This window comes from Phyllostomus hastatus, unplaced genomic scaffold (genome assembly GCF_019186645.2).
Source record: "Phyllostomus hastatus isolate PE091 unplaced genomic scaffold, TTU_PhHast_1.1 phas_scaffold_755, whole genome shotgun sequence".
Lineage (NCBI taxonomy): Eukaryota > Metazoa > Chordata > Mammalia > Chiroptera > Phyllostomidae > Phyllostomus > Phyllostomus hastatus.
The window spans coordinates 6,564,843-6,588,520 of NW_025334039.1; the positions used below are offsets into that span (position 1 = coordinate 6,564,843).

General features: G+C 34.9%; 1 protein-coding gene across 2 annotated transcripts in view; it reads left to right on the forward strand.

The window, feature by feature from the left end:
• Positions 1 to 23,678, forward strand: part of WASHC3 (WASH complex subunit 3) — a 37,472-nt gene that overhangs the window by 8,633 nt on the left and 5,161 nt on the right. The window contains exons 4-6 of one of the 2 annotated variants that reach the window (XM_045826556.1): positions 896 to 1,003; positions 4,693 to 4,803; positions 21,826 to 21,890. In XM_045826556.1, coding sequence (XP_045682512.1) covers positions 896 to 1,003; positions 4,693 to 4,803; positions 21,826 to 21,890 — 284 coding nt within the window. The remainder of the gene's footprint in view (positions 1 to 895; positions 1,004 to 4,692; positions 4,804 to 21,825; positions 21,891 to 23,678) is intronic. The other variant, XM_045826557.1, reaches the window with a different exon arrangement.

Genomic DNA, 23,678 nt, shown 5'->3' on the forward strand with positions numbered 1-23,678 from the left:
CTTCAGTTCTCATTACCAGTGGTCTTTTCATTATTCTTTATTATGAGTATGTATCTTCTTTTCATGTTCGGGGAATTCTTGAGTCAGAGCCCAAGGTCACAAGTAAAGTTACTATATGGACAAGTTAACCTTAATTATTTCCATGGTCATAGAGCTAATCTCCAAAATTAGCCAAACATTTGACAAATGTTTATCATTGATACCAAGATGAAATCAGAGAAGAGGGTTTGCATGGATCTTGTGCCTCCAGCATGACATGCTTGACCACTGACAGCATGTGCCCGTTCTTTTGTGTATGAAAAATAACATGTTTTAGTAATGTTTGAAGATAAATGTTTAAAGAAAGAAAAGAGTGAGCTCTGTCAGACATTAAAAGGTGAAGACAAAAGTTTTGTCACTTCTCAAATAATTGAAAGTTGAAAGGTGCTACCGAGTACCTTTTTTACAATGTATAGTAATGATCTTTTTACAACGTCTTTGTGAGGTAAGGATTTTTTCTCCCCACTCTACAGGTGAGAACATCGAGGCATAACGGAGATTTATACAAGGTCACATGGCTTATGACCTAATCCAGGCACTGACTCCAGAGCCCATGCTCTCATTTCTTACACTAGGATTTCTTGTATTTTCAAAGTAATTCCTGGTTTAAAAAAAAAAGATTATAGGCTAAATTAGACTTGTAAGAAATTGTTCAAGAATATTTTATTTATTAATGACTCCCTTTTTAAACAGTTGGTGGCATGGAGAATTTCAAGCACCAAAAATGAAGTTTTATAAGCTTGTTTCTGCAGACTTAAAAACATAAGGGAGCTATTTAAAACACACACCTGGAAATTTAGAGTGTTTAAGTACCTAATAGTATCCTCATATACCAAAGTTAATTTTCTTTTCTCAGTTGTCATCTATCCCAGGCCTAGATGATGTCACATGTGAAGTATGTCCCATAAGTGTCACCAGTATCACAAATGAATCACATGCTGAAACCACTTCAGAGCAATCACAGGTAAGTATTTCAGTTCCAAGAAACATTAGCAGATCTTCTGGTTGCACCAGACAGACCTATGCAGCATATTGGATGGAAGAAGTTAAATAAAAGTATAAAACTTTGAATAGTAACATTTTAAAGCCTTAAGATAGGAAATGAAGTTTGGAAAATAATTAGCTGGTTTTTTTTTTGTTGTTATTTTGAAGGGGTTCCCGAAGTTAATAATTTCTTTACCTATGACAAAGCAACTTGATTTATACAGGACTAGGAAAAATCTTGAATATAGTTATTTCCTTCAAGTCCACTATGGAAATTTTTACTAAGTTCTTATGAGAAATGTTCTTTTTAAATGTTTAAAAACTTTCAAATGTACACGATAATAAAATAGTACAAGGAATGTCCAAGTGCCTATTACCCAGAGTCACCGGTTGAGATTTTGTGGCCATTGCCTTCATCTCTGTTTTATCACTTGCTGTGGTGAACCCCAGGCATCATGTCATTTCATCCCTGTGTAATTCATGGCGCATCTGAAACGTTCTGACATTTTCTTGCATAACCACAATACCTTTGTCATACACAATATCATTGACAAGTAATTCCATGGCATCATCTAACCTCTTGTTACTCAACCTTTGCTCCAAGGACCAGCCGCACAGTCATCACCTGGGGGCTTGTTAGAAATACCAGGCTCCACTCCAGACTTGCTGAACCAGAATCTACGTTTTAACAAGTTCCCTAGGTGATTGATTAGTAGTTTCTTGAAATTTGAGAAATACTGGTCAAAGAAATACCAGTTGTCTAAAAAGTATGTTTTGGATTTTACATTTGCTTCTCAAGCCTTAATGTTCATTTATTCTCTGTTTAAGTTTAAATTACATATTACTTTTTATTTCAAGAAATTAAAATTGATTGAGAATAATCTCTAGTGAATCTTACTGAGTTATTAAAATTTAAAATAAAATCATCCCAAACTTGGTGTTCTGTCAACTAATACTGAACATGTAGACTTCCTGTCTGTATGGAATACTGCATTTGTACCTAGAGGTACTTTTCATGTAATATTTTTTAGATCATTACTGTGTTGACCATGGTGATAGTGACTAACACTAAAGGGCGCTTACAGGAACCAGGCATACTTCTAAGTGCTTTCTGTAAATTAACTCGTTTAATCCTCATAGCAGCCCTACAAAGTAAATTCTGTCATTGTTTCTACTTTACAGATGTATCAATTAAGGTACACAGAGGATAAGTAACTGGCTAACAGTCAAACAATAAGTATAAGGGCTAGAATTTTAACTCAGGCAATCTGGTGCCAAAAGACACAGCTCTTACCTGTGGCACTACCCTGCCACAGGTGGGTCCATCCCCTATGCTGAATTCATTAAATGTGTTGCAGCCATGTAGTATGATGCACTGTAGGAGGAGCCATATATTTAGATAGAGCAGAGATTTTTGTAATGAATTAGATGACCATTTACTTAACAATGAGATACTAGAAAATTTAACATCTATTTCATTAATATAGGAAATTCTAGTACGAGGACCATTGGAATATGTGTAATGTGCAGGAGGAAATCCAGATGTTGTTGAGTTTATAGGCCCTTTCCGTTAAATATGGACCACCCTTTTTCTACAAGACATAAAAATTTAAAAAGAATTTGCACTCTACCTAGAAGAGTGGATACTAGCTGTCGTATGTTTCTATAAGGTTTTAAGTGTATTCATATGACTTGGAATATTAATTTTTCCAGGTGTTAATTGTGAATGTCATCTATAATACGCATTTTAAAACTTAGGCAGTTGTATTCATCCTGCCTACTTAAGGTCTCAAAAAATTTATTATAAGTGATCACAGCTAAATTTTCTAAAATTCAGAATAACCTGCTATATCTCTGGCAATTTTATTTTAAAATTGTATATTAATTCATTTGGAGGATTTATGAAGTTCTCTTGGCTTCCTGAGTTTTAAAATGTGGTAAAGTTGTATATTGATTAGTTTAATAAACTAACTGTTTATCATGTTCCCGGTATCAAATCAACTTATTTCTTCTCCATTGTTATTAATTAGTATATTTCTGTAAAATATTTTGAAATGGACTTAAGTATTGCTTAGTACAGCATTCCCATTGACATTACTGTCAACTTATCAGATAAAGGATAATCATGCACTTTTTCTTAATCATCCATTCACTGCAATCTCTATATATGAGTCAAAAATCCAAACTTTGCATACTGATTTTTCTGCAACTTTAATTTCATGGTTCAGATTTCATCATTACTCACAATAGAACATCCAATTGTGCAGATGTGAATAAAATGAAGGACAGTTGAGAGATGTGATAGAGGATTTATTGGGTCATTCAAATAGCAAAGGTGTAAGACCTGACATAATTAAACCTTGTTGAGGTCTTGATTATTAGGCAAAAGTTAATGGCTAAGTTTTGAGATCCAGAGGGCCTGTATGTAATTATCATTTAGTCTTATGTACTTTTGTATGAGTTTATTATTCATAACTTTTTTAAAAAAACATACTTGGGTCTTATTTGCATTTTTAATTTAATTAAATGTTTTGGGCTTTCTGTATTTACAGATGAATATATATACACACATACTCTTTTTGTGCACTTAATGTGACAGTAGAAAACTGAAGGATTTTTGGATGTTTTATTTGCGTCAGAGTTTTTGACAGATTTAATTTATATTTGAATTATCTGAGGAAAAACCTTAATATATAATTCACATTCACATTTTTAAAACTGAATATTTTAAGATATTTCTTGATTTGTCTACATTTCAGCATAGATCTGTGGACATGAAATTGATTCCATCCTGTTAAGGAAATTAATGTTATTATACAGATAATGAGTGAGAATTCACAAAAGTAAACTTACTCTAAATGTTTAGTTTGGTAGAGAAGTCAAGAACTGTATAGACAGTCCGAGCTTTGCACTTAGGGCTGGGCTGCGGTACGGGCAGGGCAGGTTCCGGTTCGCACAGCACTATGGGAGCTGCCCGCACGAGGAAAGCATTTCTCACTAAGAGACCGTTCCCTGGTATTCTTCACTGTAAGGACTAGTCAGTATTTAATCTTAACCACTCTGGAGAATGTTACCATTAATAGTTCTATCAGTAGCTGAAATACCCATAACCAGATCATTTTGTTTGAAAAATGAGTTTTTTCTTCCACAAATTCTCTAGGCATTGCTTTCTGAGATGTTAGAATGGCCATATCAATTTAGAAAAAGATTATTTTGTAAATGAGGAATTCAATTGTGTAGATGATAGACACTTAGAAAATCAATTCATTGTGAATTAGAGTCGAACAATAGACAAATTGAATAGTTTTATTAGTTTTATTAGAAGCTTTATTAAAATAACATGTCCACTAATAACTCATCTTTTTTTATAAGCTCCCTTGGTTTCCCAAAGTAAGGGCAGAATTCTAATATTTTTTAATTCCATAAATATATTTGCATTTTTAAGGAACAAAATAGTGTTATTAAGTGTAGCTTCCTCTAAATCATATTTAAGTATTTATAAATATTTGGAATCATATATCTTATAATTAAATTGTTGGTATTTAAATTTAGAAATATGATTTTTTCTGATATTGATTGCTTTAGATTATATTAAAAAATCCCTTTAAAGTAACATGATGGACCCCTTTTGTGAATTGTCTAAAGATTTACACGAAATACTCTCTACAGCAGAACAGTTTACAAGACTCTGGACCACAGGAAAGTGAAGTAACAGCAGAAAATATCTTAACTGTAGCCAAGGATCCAAGATATGCCAGATATCTCAAAATGGTTCAAGTGGTAAGCCGATTTGGTCTGTCTTCTCTGTCTAGCAGCCTCATTTGAAATTCTTAACCCTGGAGGTTTCGTTGTTATTTTCCAACCTGAAGAACTGCTAAACCGAGTGACCAAGTTTTCTCCTCTCTTACTTCTTTCCTATGTTCAATTCATGCCCTGGAAAAAAGTAACCAAAAGTCAGATCTTTCTAATTAAAATTGTTCTTACACTTCAAACTAAAAGTTTAATATAGATTTGCATAAATTTTCTTGCTTTATACAGTTACCATTGCAAATCTCAGATGTAGCTATAAGGGAATGAAAGTGGACTCTTTGTATGGCATTAGCTTAATTCCCATGTGCTAGCACAAAAAAATTTTTTTATTTTTTTATTCTGAATTTTGTCTATCAATGGTTTGGTTCTTGGAAAACAGCATAAATCACCCTTTATGGCCAGTGTGGCTCACTTGGTTAGAGCATTGTTCCATAAACTGAAAAGCCACAGGTTCGGTCCCCGGTCAGGGCACATACAAGAGACAACTGATTGATGTTTCTCTCGCATCATTATTTTTCTCTCTCCCTTCCCCTCTCTCCAAAATCAATAAGCATGTCTAAGATCATAAATCTTTTAGCCATATAACATAATGATTTTAATTTATTATATGATTTTAGAATTTATATTTTTCCTAGGAAATGATTACATGGTATGATGCCATGGTATGATCTGCAGTTGTATATAACAGCAGAAGCTACTTTCTTTCTATTCCTATAAAGGTCCTATTGCAGTGGTTGAAGGAGCTAGCAGCCCACTGTTTTTCTGTTAATGAAAAAAGTGATGTTTTTGTACCATTCCACTATCAGGCAAAGGAAGTACTAATACTAAAGAACAGTTCTCTTTTGCTGCCGATGCATTCTTTACCAGCAAAGTAATTTAAACAAATAGTATCTGGCAACCAGAAAGAGTGGATTGGCTCATTTAAAAGCTGCAGTGTTGACAGCGGGAGGAGAGGATGTCAAAGCAGTGGGTTTGTCGCTTCCAGAATTCTTTGTTGTCGGTCAAAACCCGGGACTCTGCCTAGTCTGTAGAAAAAAACTGAACCAGACTTTGGGATGAGAATATACAAAGTTCTTTTATTAAAAGAATAAAGCAGAACTAGTTTGATATGAATCATAATAAATAAGTTTTTAAAGCTAGAACCCAGGAAAGCTTGAGCTAAGCTTAAAATATGGGCTGTTAAAAACTGTGTGTTTTACTCTTTCAAACAAAAGAGGAAGGGTTTCAGAGTGACTCTGGAAGCCTTTTTATTTAGTCTCTTCTTGTGTAACATATATGAAGGATGAAATAGGAACATCGACTTGATTTCTATACAAATGCCCTGACATCTTTGATAAGACTGTATCTTAGGTTAACTGTTACATTCTCAAGGTATTTATTACTTCTGATTTTATAAGAATTTTAAAAACTCTTACTTTTCTTTTCTGTATAAATCCACTGTCCATTTATTCCACAAATACTTATTAAACACTTACTTTGAAGTGCTATAGTAGGTATTGTCTATATCTATTTAGACAACCAAGGTTTCCAGGCACCACTTAAAATTATTTTTATTAATTATTTAGACTGATTCCACTGTGTTTCAGAATTACATATATCATATGTGTGTATACATATATATATATATATATATATATATATTTAAATTACTCCTTAAATATTCATTCTTCTATTCATATGGCTTTCTATCTTACTAGGAGTAAAAACCAAATTCCTTCACAGGCTGATGAGGTCCTGTACAGTTTAGCTCTCCCGTTACCTTTTTGATCTTTTGTCTTTGCTTACTCAGCTCAGCTCTGCTAGCCTTCTTGCTGTCCCTTGAATGAATGAATGGACAGTCTCCTCTCTCAAGGCCTTTGTGTTAGCTGTTCTCTCTGCCTCAGACACTTCCCAGATGTCTTCATGGGGTACTCCTTCGCCTCCTCCAAACCTTTACTCATGTATCACCTTCTCTCTGGCCTCGTTCCTTTTTCCCCTTGCCTGCTTCGTTTTTCTTCATATAACCTTCCAATAATATGTGAAATGCTACTAACCTTACATACAGTGTTTGTATGTCCCCCTCAACTGGAATATAAACTCCGTGAGGGTAGAGGGTTGGTTATTCAGGTTCTGCACCATTCCCAGTTCCTGGAACAGTACCTGACACGTACGTGTTTACCAGTGAATGAACGTGCCTGTAGTTTTCTCTGTGCCATTTTACCTTTTGCTGGGTTTTGGTGATAAATTTCTGTTTTTTACACTAACTCTGTGGTTTTTTGTCAAAATACAAGTTCCTAGTCCCTACTCTACTAAATTAAAATCTCCGATGTTGGGACTTCGAGCTAGAGCATACATATTTTTTTTTAAAGTCCTTCTGATTAAGAAGTGCTTAAAAATATTTCAACCTGTATTAAACATCATTAAAAAGTTTTATTTAGAAACATTTAAGAAAGAATAAATAATTATTAATTTTTAAAGAAATCCTATAGAAGTATTTTAGCTTCAGCCCATTCTTTTTGCTCAGTATCACTGAGTGTGAGCAGGGACTTACTTTCTTCTGCCTCCGGCTTTTCTTGTTTTTAGCCCAATTTTCCTGATTTCAGTTCTTCACCTCCCCTCTGCCTTTGTCATGGGTACTTCTAACTCCTCAGTGTTTCCAGGGTTTGGAGGTGCTGCCACTTTGTGGTATGTCCCTCTTCAGGCACATGGCTGTGCTAAGTCATCAATCATTCTTTTATCTGCTTTTAACTTCCATGTTACTGTGGTTCATATATGCCTCTTAGTCATTCAAATTGGGAGTTTGGGCCTTACTTTTTGGAGGTAACTTTAAGGGGAGCAACATCTTTACACTGCCATCTTAAAACTGCCAGTTCATCCAAGTTAAATTTAATTTTATTGTTTTTAGTTTATTGTGCCAGCCTGGATCCCAGAATCTTATTTCCCAACTTTTGTTTCCTACTGCTGCCTGTCCTGAATTCCATTCTTCATACCAAACCACAAGTTCTTCCCGATATAAGCTCCATGCTTTTCCACCTCTGAATCTGAATTCCCTTTCTCTTTATTACTGCGTGCCCGGATTCTGCTCCTCTAACATGTTCCTGTGAACACTTCCTCCAAATCATCACAGGTTCTGAACCCATCAAGACATAAAACTAAAGTAATATCTCCTATCATTGACCTATCTAACCAGGTTATCTATATTTTTTATGAAACATACAGCTTCATACCTTATTCAGTGATTATTTACACATATTTTGTCTCCTCTATTTGATTTTCCCAAAGGAAATCATGAGAGGAAAAACTGTATCTTGATTCATCATTGTATTCACTTTAGCACTTGCCCATAAAGGTACTCAATCAGTATTTACTGAATAAACTATTTTACCCTGATTTTAACTCTCCTTCCTAGCTTTGTGTCACCTGAAAATATATAGAAATGCTCCCATTTCTTCTAGTTACTGATCTAAAATATTTTGTAGAACCAAACCAAGAATAGACCAGTAGTGGACTTTCTACCAGTAGTAGACCAGTAGAAAGTAGTGGACTTTCTCATGCTTGACATGAGTCAGCCAGTCATTACTCTGATTCAGACATCTATAAATCCAACATATCTCCTGTTTTCCTAAGTATGTCATGAGTGACTGAAAATGTCCAACCACAGGTGTAGGCTACATGTTTGACAGTGCCCTTGTCTTTCCTGGGCATGGTCACTACCAGAGTTCCTGTCACTTCTGCATCATTGTTCAGTTCTCTTTGTTCAAATGTAAGTATGAAATAGTTAAATCAGTTCCCCTCAGTGCTTCCTTTATCTGTCGAAGGGTACAATTTTCAGCATATAGGAATTTATCAGATGCTCCGATTTGGGAAAAATTAAGCTGCCATAATACCCTCAAGATCTTTCCATGTTATCACAAATGGCAGTATTTCCTTTTTTATGGCTGAGTAGTATTTCATTGTATGTGTACCACATCTTTATTTAGTCATGTATAAATAGACACTTGGCTTGTTTCTGTATGTTGGCTATTGTAAATAATGCTGCATTGAACATATGAGAACATATATATTTTCAAATTTGTGTTTTCATAGTCTTTTGGATAAGTACCCAAAAAAGGAATTCTAGATCATATGGCAGTTCTATTCTTATTTTTTTTAAGAACTCCATACTGTTTTCCATAGTGGCTGTACCAGTTTACAATCTCATCAACAATGTATGAGGGTTCCCTTTCTCAGCATCTTCTCCAACACTTAAATCTTGTCTTTTTTATAATAATCATTCTAACAGCTATAGGGTGATATATCATTGTGATTTCATCAATCATATCATCAGTTTTTATATTTTTTGATTTGCATCTCCCTAATAATTAGGGATATCGAACATATTTTCATGTGCCTATTGGTCATCTGTCTATCTTCCTTGGAAAAATGTCTATTCAGATTTTATGCCCCAAGGACTTTTTCTACCCTTTGATTTCAGTTAAAAGCCCTTTTGATCATACCTGTGGGTTTTGCTAAACATAATCTTTTGGTTCTTCTGAATCATTTAGCACTTTTCCAGGAGTACAATCATTTAAGTGTCATAAGTCATCACCAAATACTGTTCTTCCGCAGCATCTGCATAGCTGGTAGTGTTTCCTGTCTCCATATCTTTGCGGAACTGGAGCGCTAACTGGAAGAACAGATGAGAGTATCACCCTGTTTTAGAAAATGCCTCACAGAAGAGTCATTAGAGACCCATTACAGTCTGTATCATTGAATCCTTCAATTTCTGCCACTGACGTGGGAGGAATCTAGATACTCTTGTATCTCTGTACTTCAGGATGGTGAAGTGCCTTCCTGTTTTCTTTATTAGTTTTCTAATCAGATGTTCATTCTGCTGAGGCGGCTTTGTTCCTTGAGTGTGACTGAGAACAGTGTTCAAAGGGATATAAAAGGAAAGAAAAACAAATATGAACACTTCCTGTAAGGATGAACCTAATCCCAGCTCATTCTAGAAGGTAGCTTCATTGCATAGTGCCCCCGCAGTGCTGGAAAGTGTTTCACTTTCCCAATAAGATGTAGATTTTTATTAAAATACCCAATTTTTCTTTACCTCAGAAGATGGCTAAAGTTTTCGTAGCTTGCCCACTACTCGAAATTTAGTTATAGTTATTAATGTAGAGAAAGGCCAGTATCAGCATAACTCATCAAATTAGTTGTACTTCGTGTATTGGTATGGTCTTGAGTAGTGTATCACCCATTGTGCACATTATACCTGTTACCAAAGCTGAGTTCTAGGAGCCTGTATTCTAGATAGGGAATTGCTTTTATTAGCAAAAAGGAAGCTAGTGTGTTCTCACAAACAAACAAACAAACAAAAAACTGTCTTTCTGAAAAAATCACCATATACCAACAGTATAAAAATCAATTCTAAGACCCCCCCCCAAAATATTTCTATACCCTCAAAAGAGAATTAACAGTGTCAGAAGTCCTGCTAGCTCCTAAAGATAATAATAGGATTTCTCTCATTTTTTCATTGTCTTTATATTTTCATCATTTAAAAATGAGCTATTGTTCCATAACCAGATTCTTACATCTATAATTCTACCTAAGCTGAGTTTATCTTTTTCCAAAATGTAATATTCTTTCCTTCAGCATCTTAATACTTACTAGGCCCTCAACCCTCTTGTGATCACTTCTCTTGCTTCCTTTCTGAGTTATTGTTTAGAACCCATCTTATTCTCTCTAGTAAGATAGAGAGTAGACAAATGTTTCTCAAGCCATTTTAATGTTTCTGCTAATATAAGTTTGCTGACCACCCATGTAGCAATCGCTCACTTCAGATAGGAAGACATATAGGAGATCCTACAAATTACAAATACAGATTTTTAAAAAACTTTCAGGCTTCCTAAGTATCAATGAACTATAATCTTTTTGGTTTTTTTCCTAAGCTGCCACAAAAACTGCCTTTTCTTGGGTCTAGCTATTTCCTGGAATGTACTGTTTTTATATTTGCTTTGCTTCACTGTCACATAACCTGCAAATCAGTTTTAGAACCTAGGTAGTTAAAACTACTTAAAATATAAACTTCTTTGAACATAAGCCAGCAGAATTTTTCATTTGTCACAAGTACCAGTTCGCAGAGAAGTAAGCAGCACCTTGTTTTTTGGTCTCCATGCCTTTTTATGCCTGCTCCTGGATTGCTACCCTCAGGGAGATACAAGAATGATTACAGTTCCAGAAAGGAGCTGTTCCTGTAAGACATCTGAATGCCTAAGAGTACACCCAGATCTTTACTCTGTAATTCTGGGATGCAACATGATACAGTTTCTAAGCTTTGTCATACTATCCTGTGTGACCGTGTTCAGGTCATGTCACCTTTTAAGGGTTCACTTTCGTCACACATTAAACGAAGTCTGAAGTCCTCTCTAGATTTATGATCTATTTAATTGATCCCCAGATTTGGATCTCATTATTAATGAATGTTCCTGGAACACCTGCTGCCATTTTCTGATTTTTTTTTTCCTTTTTAAGCAATTTTACACAAGATTTTTCAGTGAGTAATACTGTTGTGTTCCAAATGTGGCAGATAATTGATTCTGATTTAATGTTTGTTGTCACAGTAGTGCAGCACAAGCCTTTACTAAATCACATATTGCTTTTATAACTTAACTGGAATTGTGTACATAGATCACTTTTCCAACAATTCCCCCCCTTTTACTGGCAGAGCTTGGTGAATCCTTTGCCAGTAATAAATTGTGCATTGGGAAAGTCCGACTTCTACATTAAGAAGCTAATGACTTGGATTTTTTGTAACCAAATTTGCCAAAACAGTCTCTTCGGACACTTGGGCTTTTTTAAAGCTCTATTTTCTTTGGCTGGCTTAAAATGTGAATTGAATAATCTCCTTGGTTCTGGTGGTTCTGATGCATCTGTTGCCAGCAGTGGATGTTGGCCTGGGGAAATGTGACTTCCATTTCCTAAGGACAGAGAGTCTCCAACTGAATATTCAAGATGTTCACCAAAAAGCTATATACCTTGGACCTTGTAAAACTAATCAAGCATGAAGTAGAGTGCACTTTAGAGAAGGTATAGTTTTTGTAAAAGTAATAAAGCATTTAAAACCTTATTCGAGATAGGACCCCAGTGTGACTTTCCATGGTCTGGAGAGCCCCAGGGTAAGTTCCTTATCACTGATCAGTAGTGTGGTCAGAAGCGATCCATTTACGGTCATAGGTATGGCAAACACTGGTATGGATTTAGTTTGACAACTATATACCATTTCTTTTTGTATTGCTTTTTAAAAATTTTGTAGGTATAATAATATATGTTTTGCTTCCTTTATAATACCATAGATTTACTAATCAATACCAAGGTCAATGTTGTCTGAGTACATATAGGTTTGGGTGTGGCGGACAACATTTTGTGGTATTTCACAGTGAAGATAAAGCCATGTGTATCTGCACACATAGGAATGCGGATAAAGAAAAGATGCAAATGAACACTTGTCTGTTTAATTATTTGCATAATTTAGCCAACTCTGAATATTGAAAACAGAAAATATTTTCTTCTTCCTATCAACTAAATGGTCAGCCAGGTCCATTTGATCACAGCTGAAAGAAAGAAGCAAAGCGTAGCATAATGATATACTATATGAGTAGTATTTGAGTTGGGTTAAATGGAATTCAAGTGACCACAGTTAACCTCTTTTTTCAACATTCTGTCTTCTATCAAATGGAAGGATGATTAGATAGGAGAGATTTCTCCTACGGCAGAAAACTGTGACAGTTAGCCACCACTTGGGAGCTCCTGAGGCGCTACCTGTGTTTTGCCATGGCCTGAGTGTCTAGGGAAGAATCTAGAAACAGGTGACTTTTCTAGTATTCTTGGCAAAGAATTACCAAAATTACTTATCTCTGCTACAGATAGTGAACTAGCTTCTAAGGAAACCATGTGTGAAGAATTATGACAGTTTTACAGGTTGTGATTTTTCAATATTCTGGTTGCCTTTTGAATTCCCAAGTTGCCTTGAAACTTAGGGAGCTCAGAACCAGTCATTCTGTGTACACATTCAATGTTGACAAGCATTGCTCTCAAGTGATGTACTTGCCCTTCTGTTTATTCTTTGCTATTTTATTTTTCTTATGTTTGTTTGTTAGAGACCAGTAAACAGTGATATTGCTAAGTTCAGGTTTTAATTCCTGATGTATGATGAAGTTAGTACACTGAAGGGAAAACATGTGGTGGGCAGGTACTACTATGTTAAGATAGTTGTCAGTATCCATTTGGTAGACATGTATGTACCTGCCTTGAGACTTATCTATTTCTACCACTGTTACCATAATCATACAGCTCAGAATATTTAATACTGAAAGCATGTTTTTCATTGTAGTTATCCTCAGGTGGCATTCATTTACCATGAAAGGTTTGGTTTGTGAATAATCTGTTTCCAGGAACTAATTATTTAACCATAACCGTATTTATTTATGGCGATTATGGTTTTGGGGAAAATACATTTTGAACTGTGAACTTAACTCAGGAGGTTTTGAAATTCTCAATCTTAGTTGAAGAATTGTCACATACCCATGATAGTATACATAGAAAACCCTAAAGATTCCACCAAAAAGCTACTAGAAGTGATAAATTCAGTAAAGTAGCAGGATACAAAATAAATATCCAGAAGCCAGTTGCACTTTTATACACCAATAATAAACTATCAGAAAGGGAAACTAAGAAAACAATTCAATTTACAATTGCTTCAAAAAGAATAAAATACTTAGGAATAAATTCAAGCAAGGATGTAAAAGACCTTGTACTCAAAAAATCATAAGACACTGAAGAAAGAAATTGAGGAAGTACAAATAAGTGGAACCATATACCATGTTCATGGATAGGAAGAATTAACATTATTAAGATGTCCATACCACCTAAAGCAATCTATAGATTCTGTGTAATTCCTATCAAGATAACAATGGCATATTTCACAGAACTAGAACAAATATTCCAAAAATTTATATGGAACCACAGAAGACCCCAAATAACAACAGCAATCTTGAAAAAGAACAAGATTGGAGCAATCATGCTACGTGATATTAAACTATACTGCAAAGCCATAGTAATCAAAGCAGCTGATTTTGGTGCTGATTGAGCACCAAATAGTAATCAAAAGCAGCTGATCGAGATCTGGTGAATACAAAGGGGGCATCAGGGTCATGCCATTTTTGGTCAAAAACTGCTGAACACTTAGTGTGTTGTGGGCAGTTGTGCTAGTAAATCACCCATCAGGAAATGGGCAGACACATTGAAAGTCTTCCAAACAACTTCACTGAAGCCAAATGCAGCCTCTCACAACAACGCCAGCTGTTGCACTGATACAGATGGGTTCCTAGACCACTCACCTGGCAGGGGAAGCCTATACTACAAGGCGCTTGCCCTGCAAAGATAATTCCTTTTTGGGAGACCCCCCTTGTACAGATGGTGTATTATAGAATTGTATACCTGAAACCTGTATAATTTTATTAACCAAATCATCCCAATACATTCAATGAATGAAAAAAAATTGTCACATACCATCAAAATGGTGTACTCACAAATATCAGGTCTTCATTTGAATTGTAGAAGGATATTTGGTTACTGTACACTTGAACTGTATGTTTTTAAATAATGTCAGATAATTAAGATTACTTTAAATTGGAATATAATCTTTTTGCCCTTATGTTTGAAGAGAATGCATTTCTTCAGGAATATATTCTCTATGTCATATTTTTATGTCATTGGCATAATTAAAATAATACAGATAATGTATAAGACAGCTTCTCTGAAACAGACCTTTTCAAGTAAAACATGTAGTTCTTTATTTCAGCTTATTTATTTTGCTAGCTATCTGTAAAATTTGCTTCATCTGCTTTAGATTCATGGTGACACCATTCCTCTGTTCACCCTTCCCCCCAGAAGAAAGACAAGGAAGGACTATAAACACGCAGGCAAACACAGAGGAAGGAACTTGTAGAGGGTAAGCCTAAGGTAGTTTTAAATTTCATAGGGCTTTCCTTTAAATTATATATAAAATGGGAAGCAACAAAAACAGGGACATTTAACAGAAAAATATTTTTGACTCTGGACTTGAGTTTTTCATTCCAACTCCTTTTAAAGAACTTCTCAGCCCTTTAGAAATTGTAACAAACAGAACATTACTGTTAAGGTTCATAAGGAAGCTTTTGAAGATATACACAAAAGAGTGGGAGTTTTACACTTTGCTGAAACGTGTGGTATAAATCTTTTACTCTTCTCCATTATAATGTTTTAGATACCCAACTTTGATTTCTCAGTGCCATTCTTTCTTTCCTACTGACCACCTCTGCCTCATTTATATAAGGTACGTCACATAGAAGTTTTCCAAATTGGTGAGGAAATAGTAGTAATATAAATTAAGTAGTTGCTTACTTAACATTTACTCCTTTCAGAAATATTGCGAATGTCACCTTGAATATAAATTTGTCTAAGATTGTGATTAATAAATGGAAGAAAATGTAAAGACCAGAGTTGCATATGGGCTATAACAAGGAAGTGGACTCACTTCAGGTGGGAAAGACGTGTCTTAGAGGTTTCAGAGCCCATCAGCCTGAGGAAGGCCTTTTAGCACCGACTTTGGACAAGGGTCTCAGCCAGCGTAAGCATTCAGTGTGGGGTGGACACTTATGTGCCTTGAATTGACTATAGCAATGTCAGATGGCAACAACATACTTCATTTGTAAGTCAGTTTTTTGGTAAGGATTGTTTTATAATTTGGAGAAAATGCTGATATATTTACTGTATGTTTTTTTAAAAAACTGTTTTTTAAAAGAAAATAGATTTAAAATGTTTTATTGGTAAAAATGAATGAAAATTATGTATTCCTCTACCTGAAGATACCTACATTTTTTCATATTTATCTTAATACTGCTATTTAAATAAATATTTCCAGACCTAAGTGTAGCTCACCAGGGCTTTCATAATATAATAATAGCATCTCAACTTTCCTTACTCTTTTCCAAGTCCAAGTTCATGAATGACTTTTATTCAGGTAGTTGGTTAGACAACATGCTGATGACACATTAATATCAGATTCAGGGCCCTTCACTGTGGCTCTGTAGCCACACAGAAGGCCTAATTCTGGCTCTCTCTCCTTGAATCCATACCTATGGATCTCTAAGCACATTGGATGAGTGGTTCATAATACCCCAGTTCACACACACTACCACTTTTGAAAAATTAGTTTGAAAGCAAATATTTATTGGTTTGTTAGAATTGTTTTTATAATTACTAAGAATTCCATTCTTTTATTGCTATATTTGGAGATATTTCTGTCAATCCTCTTGAATAGGTACATAGAGTAATGAGTTTCCAAAACCTTGATTAAGAGACTATCTGAACTTACTCTTTTAAGTCAAATAGTGAATTCCAAAATGATTTGCCATAAAAATTCTTATTCCTTAAAGTAAATGTGCAATTAAATTTAGAAAATTCTAATCAATGCCTGTTTTCAAGAACAAATATCATTTGAGTGAAATGAGACTTAGCAAAGCTACAATGCAGCTGAAGTACTCATAATGGAGTTAGAGCATAACTTGAACTATCAAAGCAAGTCTTTAAATTTTAGATGTTGTTTTATATTATAGGGGAGCGAAACAGGTCTTCCAAAGCACCTAATTCCTCTGAAATTTAAAAACAAACTTGAGTAGCTACAAAATGCAAAGAATATACCATGCACTCTTAGTCGTTGACAACCAAGAATATTTATCATGTTGTAAGAATATCCGGGGGAAAAAACAATCACATGGGGAAATTGATGCAGTTGTATTTTAAGTGTCATAATAATAGAACCCTAACTTTTTGAAGTAATTTTTAAAGGTTTTCTTGATAGGCATTTAGGTTAACTTCCTTAGTTCCCATGCCAAAAAGGCACAGGTGGAACTGCTAACATGTATTAATTTTATGAATAAGTAATGGTAACTGCCTTACCAACATCCTGGGGGCCCTAGTTATGGCTGGTTTAATTTTATCCATTTTATCAGATGATTTGTTCCCTTGTCTTTAAAGATACCTGATGCACAGTCAGTGAAGAATACTTTCTCCCTATGAAACTGATCTGTTGAAACAATCATTAAAAAAGGAATAATTTCCTGTAGCTCCATAGAAACCACTGTGAATAGTACCAGTCAAGATTTGTGAGTTTCTTTTGTGTCCACATATTTAATTTTAAATTAATGACCCTTTGAGGCAACAGTATCAGAGATAATTTTGGAGCCTATGATTTTCTAAATCTGTGGTCATTAGAAATAAAGCTTCCTTTTTATAGATGGCCATATTCATTCTGCAGCGATTAAGAGATTTATTTAAATTAACTTTGTATGCCTTCACAGAAAGCTTCTAGAACGAGAAAAGATTATTAAACATACACTTGCTTTTGTGTTATGGTTTGTTCAATAAACATGTATTATCTGTTATAGAGAATATTTTATCTGAAATTTTTTCCTAAACATAACACCCTACTAATATATTTTATAAAATGCAGTATAAATATTTTAAAGAGAGCATTATTGACTATCAGAAGGCAAAGACATGACTGAGTCCACTTTACTACGTTAAAATTTAAGCAAAAAAGGCTGGTTAGAGGACTGCCTGCCTTTTTTTCAACCCATAGCATATTTTCAACTCTTACTCATTCCATCTCCCTGAAAAATAAAAAAGGTATACTATCCACCTATCAGCTCAGTAGATCTTTATGTTGACCTAGTAGGGAAAAAACTGTATAAGCTTCCTATTTTCCATCTTTCAGAACTGAACTGTTGTGATTCAAGCTCATAAACTAAGAGGAAAAACTCAAATATAAGGAGTTTTTGTTATTTTTAAAAAGGAAAACCATCTCTATTAGATTAAGAGGGGGTTTCCTCCTTCTAATTTAAAACTGTAGGAAAATTTCAACGTGGTTTATAAAGGAATTTAGTAGCTTGGATTTCATTAACACAATAACATAAATGTAAATATTGGCAAGTCCTATATAACCTTCAGTTTTTGTGATGTGAGAAACGAGTATTTAACTATCAGTGTTGCCATCATAATTTCATTACTGTAGCTTCTTTACACACATTCTCCAGTGACGCAAATACAGACATGATTTTTTGGAACATCAGACTTATGGCTGCCTTCTCTCTTCTTCATTACTTATGTTGGACACACTGCCGTTTCACTCGCCAAAAATAATCCCACAGTTCAGTAGGCTTTCGTTCTGAGGTCTCTCGTGTCCTCCTTAGACCACCAGTAGCCTTGTTTCTTGGAGATCAGAAACTGGACACTTCTTTTTGATGTTTAACAAACCAGACTGTTCCTTAACCTCTAAGGACGAATACAGCAAAACAACAAATTTTCTAAGCAACGTCACCAGAAACATAGCAAATCCATTTGGAATGCATCCTTTGTGACAGGCCAAATTATTTTTGTATCAAGCTTTATGATATTTGTGTTAAGTTGATAAAAGTCAAGTCTCTAATGGGGTAAGATATTATAAGTTATGTGTATTTTCTTTTATCTATATCTATATCTATATAAAAATGACTGAAGACTTTTATTTAAGTCTTTGTTTTTAAACACCTATCCCGTCTTCAAGACTCACCTCAAGGAACCCTTTGCTGGGTCTAACATTGCCCATTATGCAAGCTTCTGTTACAAGGTTCATGGTTGTATTGTGATCACATGTTTAACCCATCCATTAGACTACTCCCTGAGGCCAGGGGCTGATTATACCTTTATTTTCTTGGCATAAAGCACTGCGCTGCCATAGTGATGTTAAACATTGAGGTGTGGGATTTTCGTATCAGAATTCTACTGCTAACCACAATAAATTGACTCCTAACCACTCTGTCAGAACCCTGAGACAGAAAAGTAACATCCTTCAGACCAAGGGACAGACAACCGCAAAAGAAAGCAGGGAAACCTTAACTGGGCTGGTGCCCTGAAAATTCAGGGTAGGCCTCTGAGAAACTGGACTGAGGCATCAGAGCTCTAAAGGGCCTCTTCTGTGCCTTAGGGTCAAACCTGAATGTCACAACTAGCTAGTGACATGAGAGGACTGTGCAACAACAATGGAAAGAACATGCAATATCAGTAGGGAGGTGACTGAGTTTTTTACCATGTGAGCCCTGGCTCAGTTCACCCCTTCTACCACATGGAATAAAGAGATAAGAGGGAGAGTGTCCCAATGGTGTGCACAGCCTTTTAAAGCACAGTGACTTGCCCTGGCTGGTGTGGCTCAGTGGATTGAGTGTCAGACAGCAAATCAAAAGGTCACTGGTTCAATTCCCCGGCAAGGCACATGCCTGGTTTGCAGGCCAGGTCCCCAGTTGGGGGTGTTTGAGGCAGTAGATTAATGTTTCTCTCACACATCAGTGGTTCTCTCTCTTTCTCCCTCCCCTCCCCCCTCTCTAAAAATAAATAAAATAAAACCTTTAAAAAATGTATAGCACAGTGAGCCAGCTCACTTTTGAAAGTGATATAATCAAAGTCCTCAAATAGAACTCATCAGATTAGTGTTTCCTCATCTTTTGGGATGACGCGAAGAGGAGGAGTTGACAAATGCACTTGATTACATCTTCTCCCTTTAGAACTTTATAAGTGAGTTTTCAATAAATGTTCATTTATCTATCAAATCAGTTCCCTTTTCAAGTAAATTTGTATTTATTTCTGACATAGCCTTATTGTTTTGATGTTATCCTAAACTTTGAAATTCACATATTCTCAATGTTCTTATGACTATGTACTTCCAAAATTATCATTACTCAGTATTGGTACTGGTGTAGGGAAGATGTGTAATATAGTCTCGGGAGTTTTTGAATTCTATTTGACTTTTGTGCATGGAATTAGACCATTTGCTTCTGAAAACAACATTAACATAGCTATACTTAAGAGTAGAAAGCTCTGAAACCTTTATCTGAAAAGAAATTTATTGAGTATTGTTTAAGTTATCAGCATTTTCTTTAGGTGGTAGAAGAGTAAGAATATGATACCTGGCTACTTCTGTACAGTACAATTACCTTATTTTGCCATGTATAATGCACACTTTTTTGCCCAAATTTTTGAGGGAAAAATAAGGATGTGCATTATACATGGGTGTCATGATGCATACCATAGGCATAATGCATGTGTAATATGCATGTAAACATGGGTGCACATTATACATGGGAGCACATTTTACCCAGCAAAATACGGTAGTAATAGATAAGTGCAAGTATTTGATTTGAACTGGATAACACTGATTCCATTAAAGTCAGTTAAGATGTGTACCTCGTTAGATTATTGAAGTATTGTGCACATACTAATATAAAAAAAAAATAAGAGCTATTTTCAATAATAAGCCCTCTGAGAGGTCTTGTTTTAGGTAGTGTGTAGAGACGTATAAAGGTGTTTTTTAGCATCCATTTTTAAAATTTTTTTCCAGTTTCATTGAGAAGTAAATGCAGTGTATCACTGTATAAGTTTAAGGTGTACAGCATGATGATTTGATTTACGCATACTGTGAGATGATCACTGCAATAGGTTTAGTTAACATTCATCATCTCATTTAGATACAATAAAAAGAAAAAGATGTATCCTTGTGGTGAGAATGCTTAGGATCTACTCTCTTAACAACTTCCCAATATTTCAAAAGCAGTGCTAAATACAGTCCTCACTTTGTGTGTTACATCTCTAGTACTTACGGTATGATTTTTGTAAATGGAAGTTTGTACCTTTTGACAACTTTCCTCCAATTTCCATACCATCTCTGATAACCACAAATCTATGAGTTTGATATGACTTGTTTTGTTTTAATTTCATGTATAAGTTAGATGATACTGTATTTGTCTTATTTTGACTTATTTCCCTTAGCATAAATGCCTTCAAGACCTATCCATATTGTTGCAAATGGTGAGGTTTTCTCATTTTTAATGGCTGAATAATATATATCTATTAAACAACATCTATATGTTATATATATCTATATATCAACATCTTTATCCATTCATCCATCAAGGGACACTTAGAATGTTTCCATGTCTTGGCTATTTATGGATAACGCTGCTATGAACATGGGGTGCAGGTACCTGTTCAAGTTAGTGTATTCGTTTCTTTTCTCAGAAGTGGAGTTACTGGATCATAATGATAGTTCCATTTTTAATTCCTTGAGGACGTCCATACTGTTTTCCGTAGTTGCTACACCAGTTTATGGTTTCATCAGCAGTGCACAAGGCTTCCCTTTTCTCCACATCTGCTCCAGCATTGTTATCTCTTGTCTTTTTGTTGATGGCCATTCTAAAAGGTGCTAGATGATGCCTCATTGTGGTTTCAATTTGTATTTCCCTGATGACTAGTGAGGGCGAGCATTTTTCATGTAACTGCTGACCATTTAAATGTCTTCTTCTCTGTCAGATCCATAGCCTGTTTTTAAATTGGATTATTTGTTTTCTTGTTACTGAGCTACACGAGTTCCTTCTACAATATATTTTGGATATTAACCCCTTATCAGATAAATGATTTGCAAATATTTTTTCCACCCCCTAGGTTGTCTTTTACTTTGTTGATGGCCTCTTTTGCTGTGCAGAACCTTTGAAGATTAATGTAGTCCCACCTGTTTTTTATTTTGTTGCTTGTGCTTTAGCTGTGATTTCTATAAAATCATTACAGAGATCCATGTCAAGAAGCTTTTTCCCATGTTTTCTCTAGGAGTTTCATGGCTTAATGTCTTACATTTTAGTCTTTAATCCATTTCAAGGTGATTTTTGTGAGTGAGGAAAATGGGATCTAGTTTCATTCTTTTACATGTGAATATTCAAAACTTTCCCAGCACTATTTATTGAAGAAACTGTCTTTATTGAGTAGTCTTGGCTCCTTTGTCAAGTATTAATCAACTGTGTATGCTTGGGTTTTATTTTTGGGCTCTCAATTCTGTTCCATCAATCTATTTTTCTGTTTTTATGAAGGAGACATTTTTAATAATTGAACTATTATATTGTGTTTTTTGCTTAGGGTGTTCCATTGATGGCAATAAGAAACAAAATGATATCAGAAGGACTAGACCCGAATCTTCTTGAGTAAGTAATCTGTCAAAATGTTGAATTTATCAATTATAATAAAAAGATTTCAAAAACTCTATTTTTCCTGTATAGTGTTTTATAGTTGAGTGAATCACCTTCATAAATAGTGTCTCTGCTATGTTACAAAAATGAAACAAAAAAAAACCTAAAAAAAAATCTGTCCTATGCTACTAAAACCAGCCTTTGCACATTTAAGGGAAGTTACAATAGACCAGTGATAAATAAATCCGAAAGAGATTGAATATTTTTAACTTTATTTTTATTGTCAACACTATTACAGTTGTCCTCATTTTCCCCCCTTTGCCCAGTCCTCCTAGCCCTCAGGCCATAAAAGATGGAATTTGATGGCAGTTTTGTTGCGTAGCAGTAGCGTCCTCAAAAAGCAGTGGTTTTTTTCTTTCTTTCTTTTTTTTAATTATCTACTAGATTTTTGTTTAATACCTTAGTATACAGGAAATTGACTCTACCCAGATCAAAGTTGAGCCAAAATAAGAAATAAATAGGGCAAAGTCACTCTAGGTCTACGTTAATGATTATTATGGAACTAGGTATCAGTTTTTATGAGTTTTATAAAATATTTTTTAGAAATGTTGAAAATTTATGGCTCAGAAATTTGATAGTAATTTATTCCATCCAAGCAAACCTGCCTACAAAGCTCATCTTGGATAAATATATATCATAAAGATTATTCAGAACTCATCTGTTTTGCAAGTATCTAGATACTTGTAAGAGTCTTTCCACTCTGGGATTTTAGTTCACCCCAATGTATTTAGCTGTGTTATCCAGGCATTCACATGCTACTAGCAGTATACTACTTTGGAATTTTTCTTGGCTCTCAGCCCTTCAAGAAAATGTGTGCATTTTGGAGGTGAAGCACCATAAAACAGTCTTTTTCTCATATTTTATCTTCTAAAATATGATATTTAAAAATTTTTAAAAAGTCTGCAAGAACAGATTTCCAACATGTATCTACATTTAGTAGTTGAGGTATATCCAAGTAGCAAACAGTTAAAGTACAGTGGCACAGATTGATAATTTAAACTAAAGCGTCCTCAGGATATTAGACATTTGTTCTGGAAACTCCTTCTGACACAAAACTTCAAAAGCAGATGGACTGTGACATGTATTTTAATGTGAATTGAACATATGGGTCCAATCCATTTTGGTACTCACTGTAATAATATATGTTATAAATATATTTAACATTGACCATGACCTCTTTTTTGCTTCTGGAAATACACAGTAGACCTCTACAGTAACAAAGCTAAAATGTCCTTTTAAATGCTGCTTTTTTTCTCTAGAGAAAAAAGTAACAAATGGAAAACTAGCAGTCCTATAAGAATCAGCATATGCTGGATATACAATCTCTTTACCGCCTATCGGCTTCATTTCATCCCTTGCCCAGACTAAACCTGCTTAATAATCCTTTACTTAACCAGCTACCCACACTGGCAACTTGAAAGTCATCCTTGATTGTGCCCTCTTCCCTATCCCCTACTATGTCAGTCACTCTGAGTGTCTCATTTTTAATATCCCTTATATCTGACCACATGCCTCCATGCTGATTGCTGTTTAGTTCAAACTCTCATCACGTCTCACCTGAATTATTATAACTTGATTGGTTTCTTCTTCTCTTTTACTGTGTCACTAAAGCCTGAGTGTTTCTGTTCATACTTTATTCTTGCTTCAAATCTTTTCGACTCTTCGCCACCTTCAACATGTAGTCTGACATACTAGAATTGCATGGAAATGCTTTTCTCATCAGCACCCAGATTCTCTCTCAAG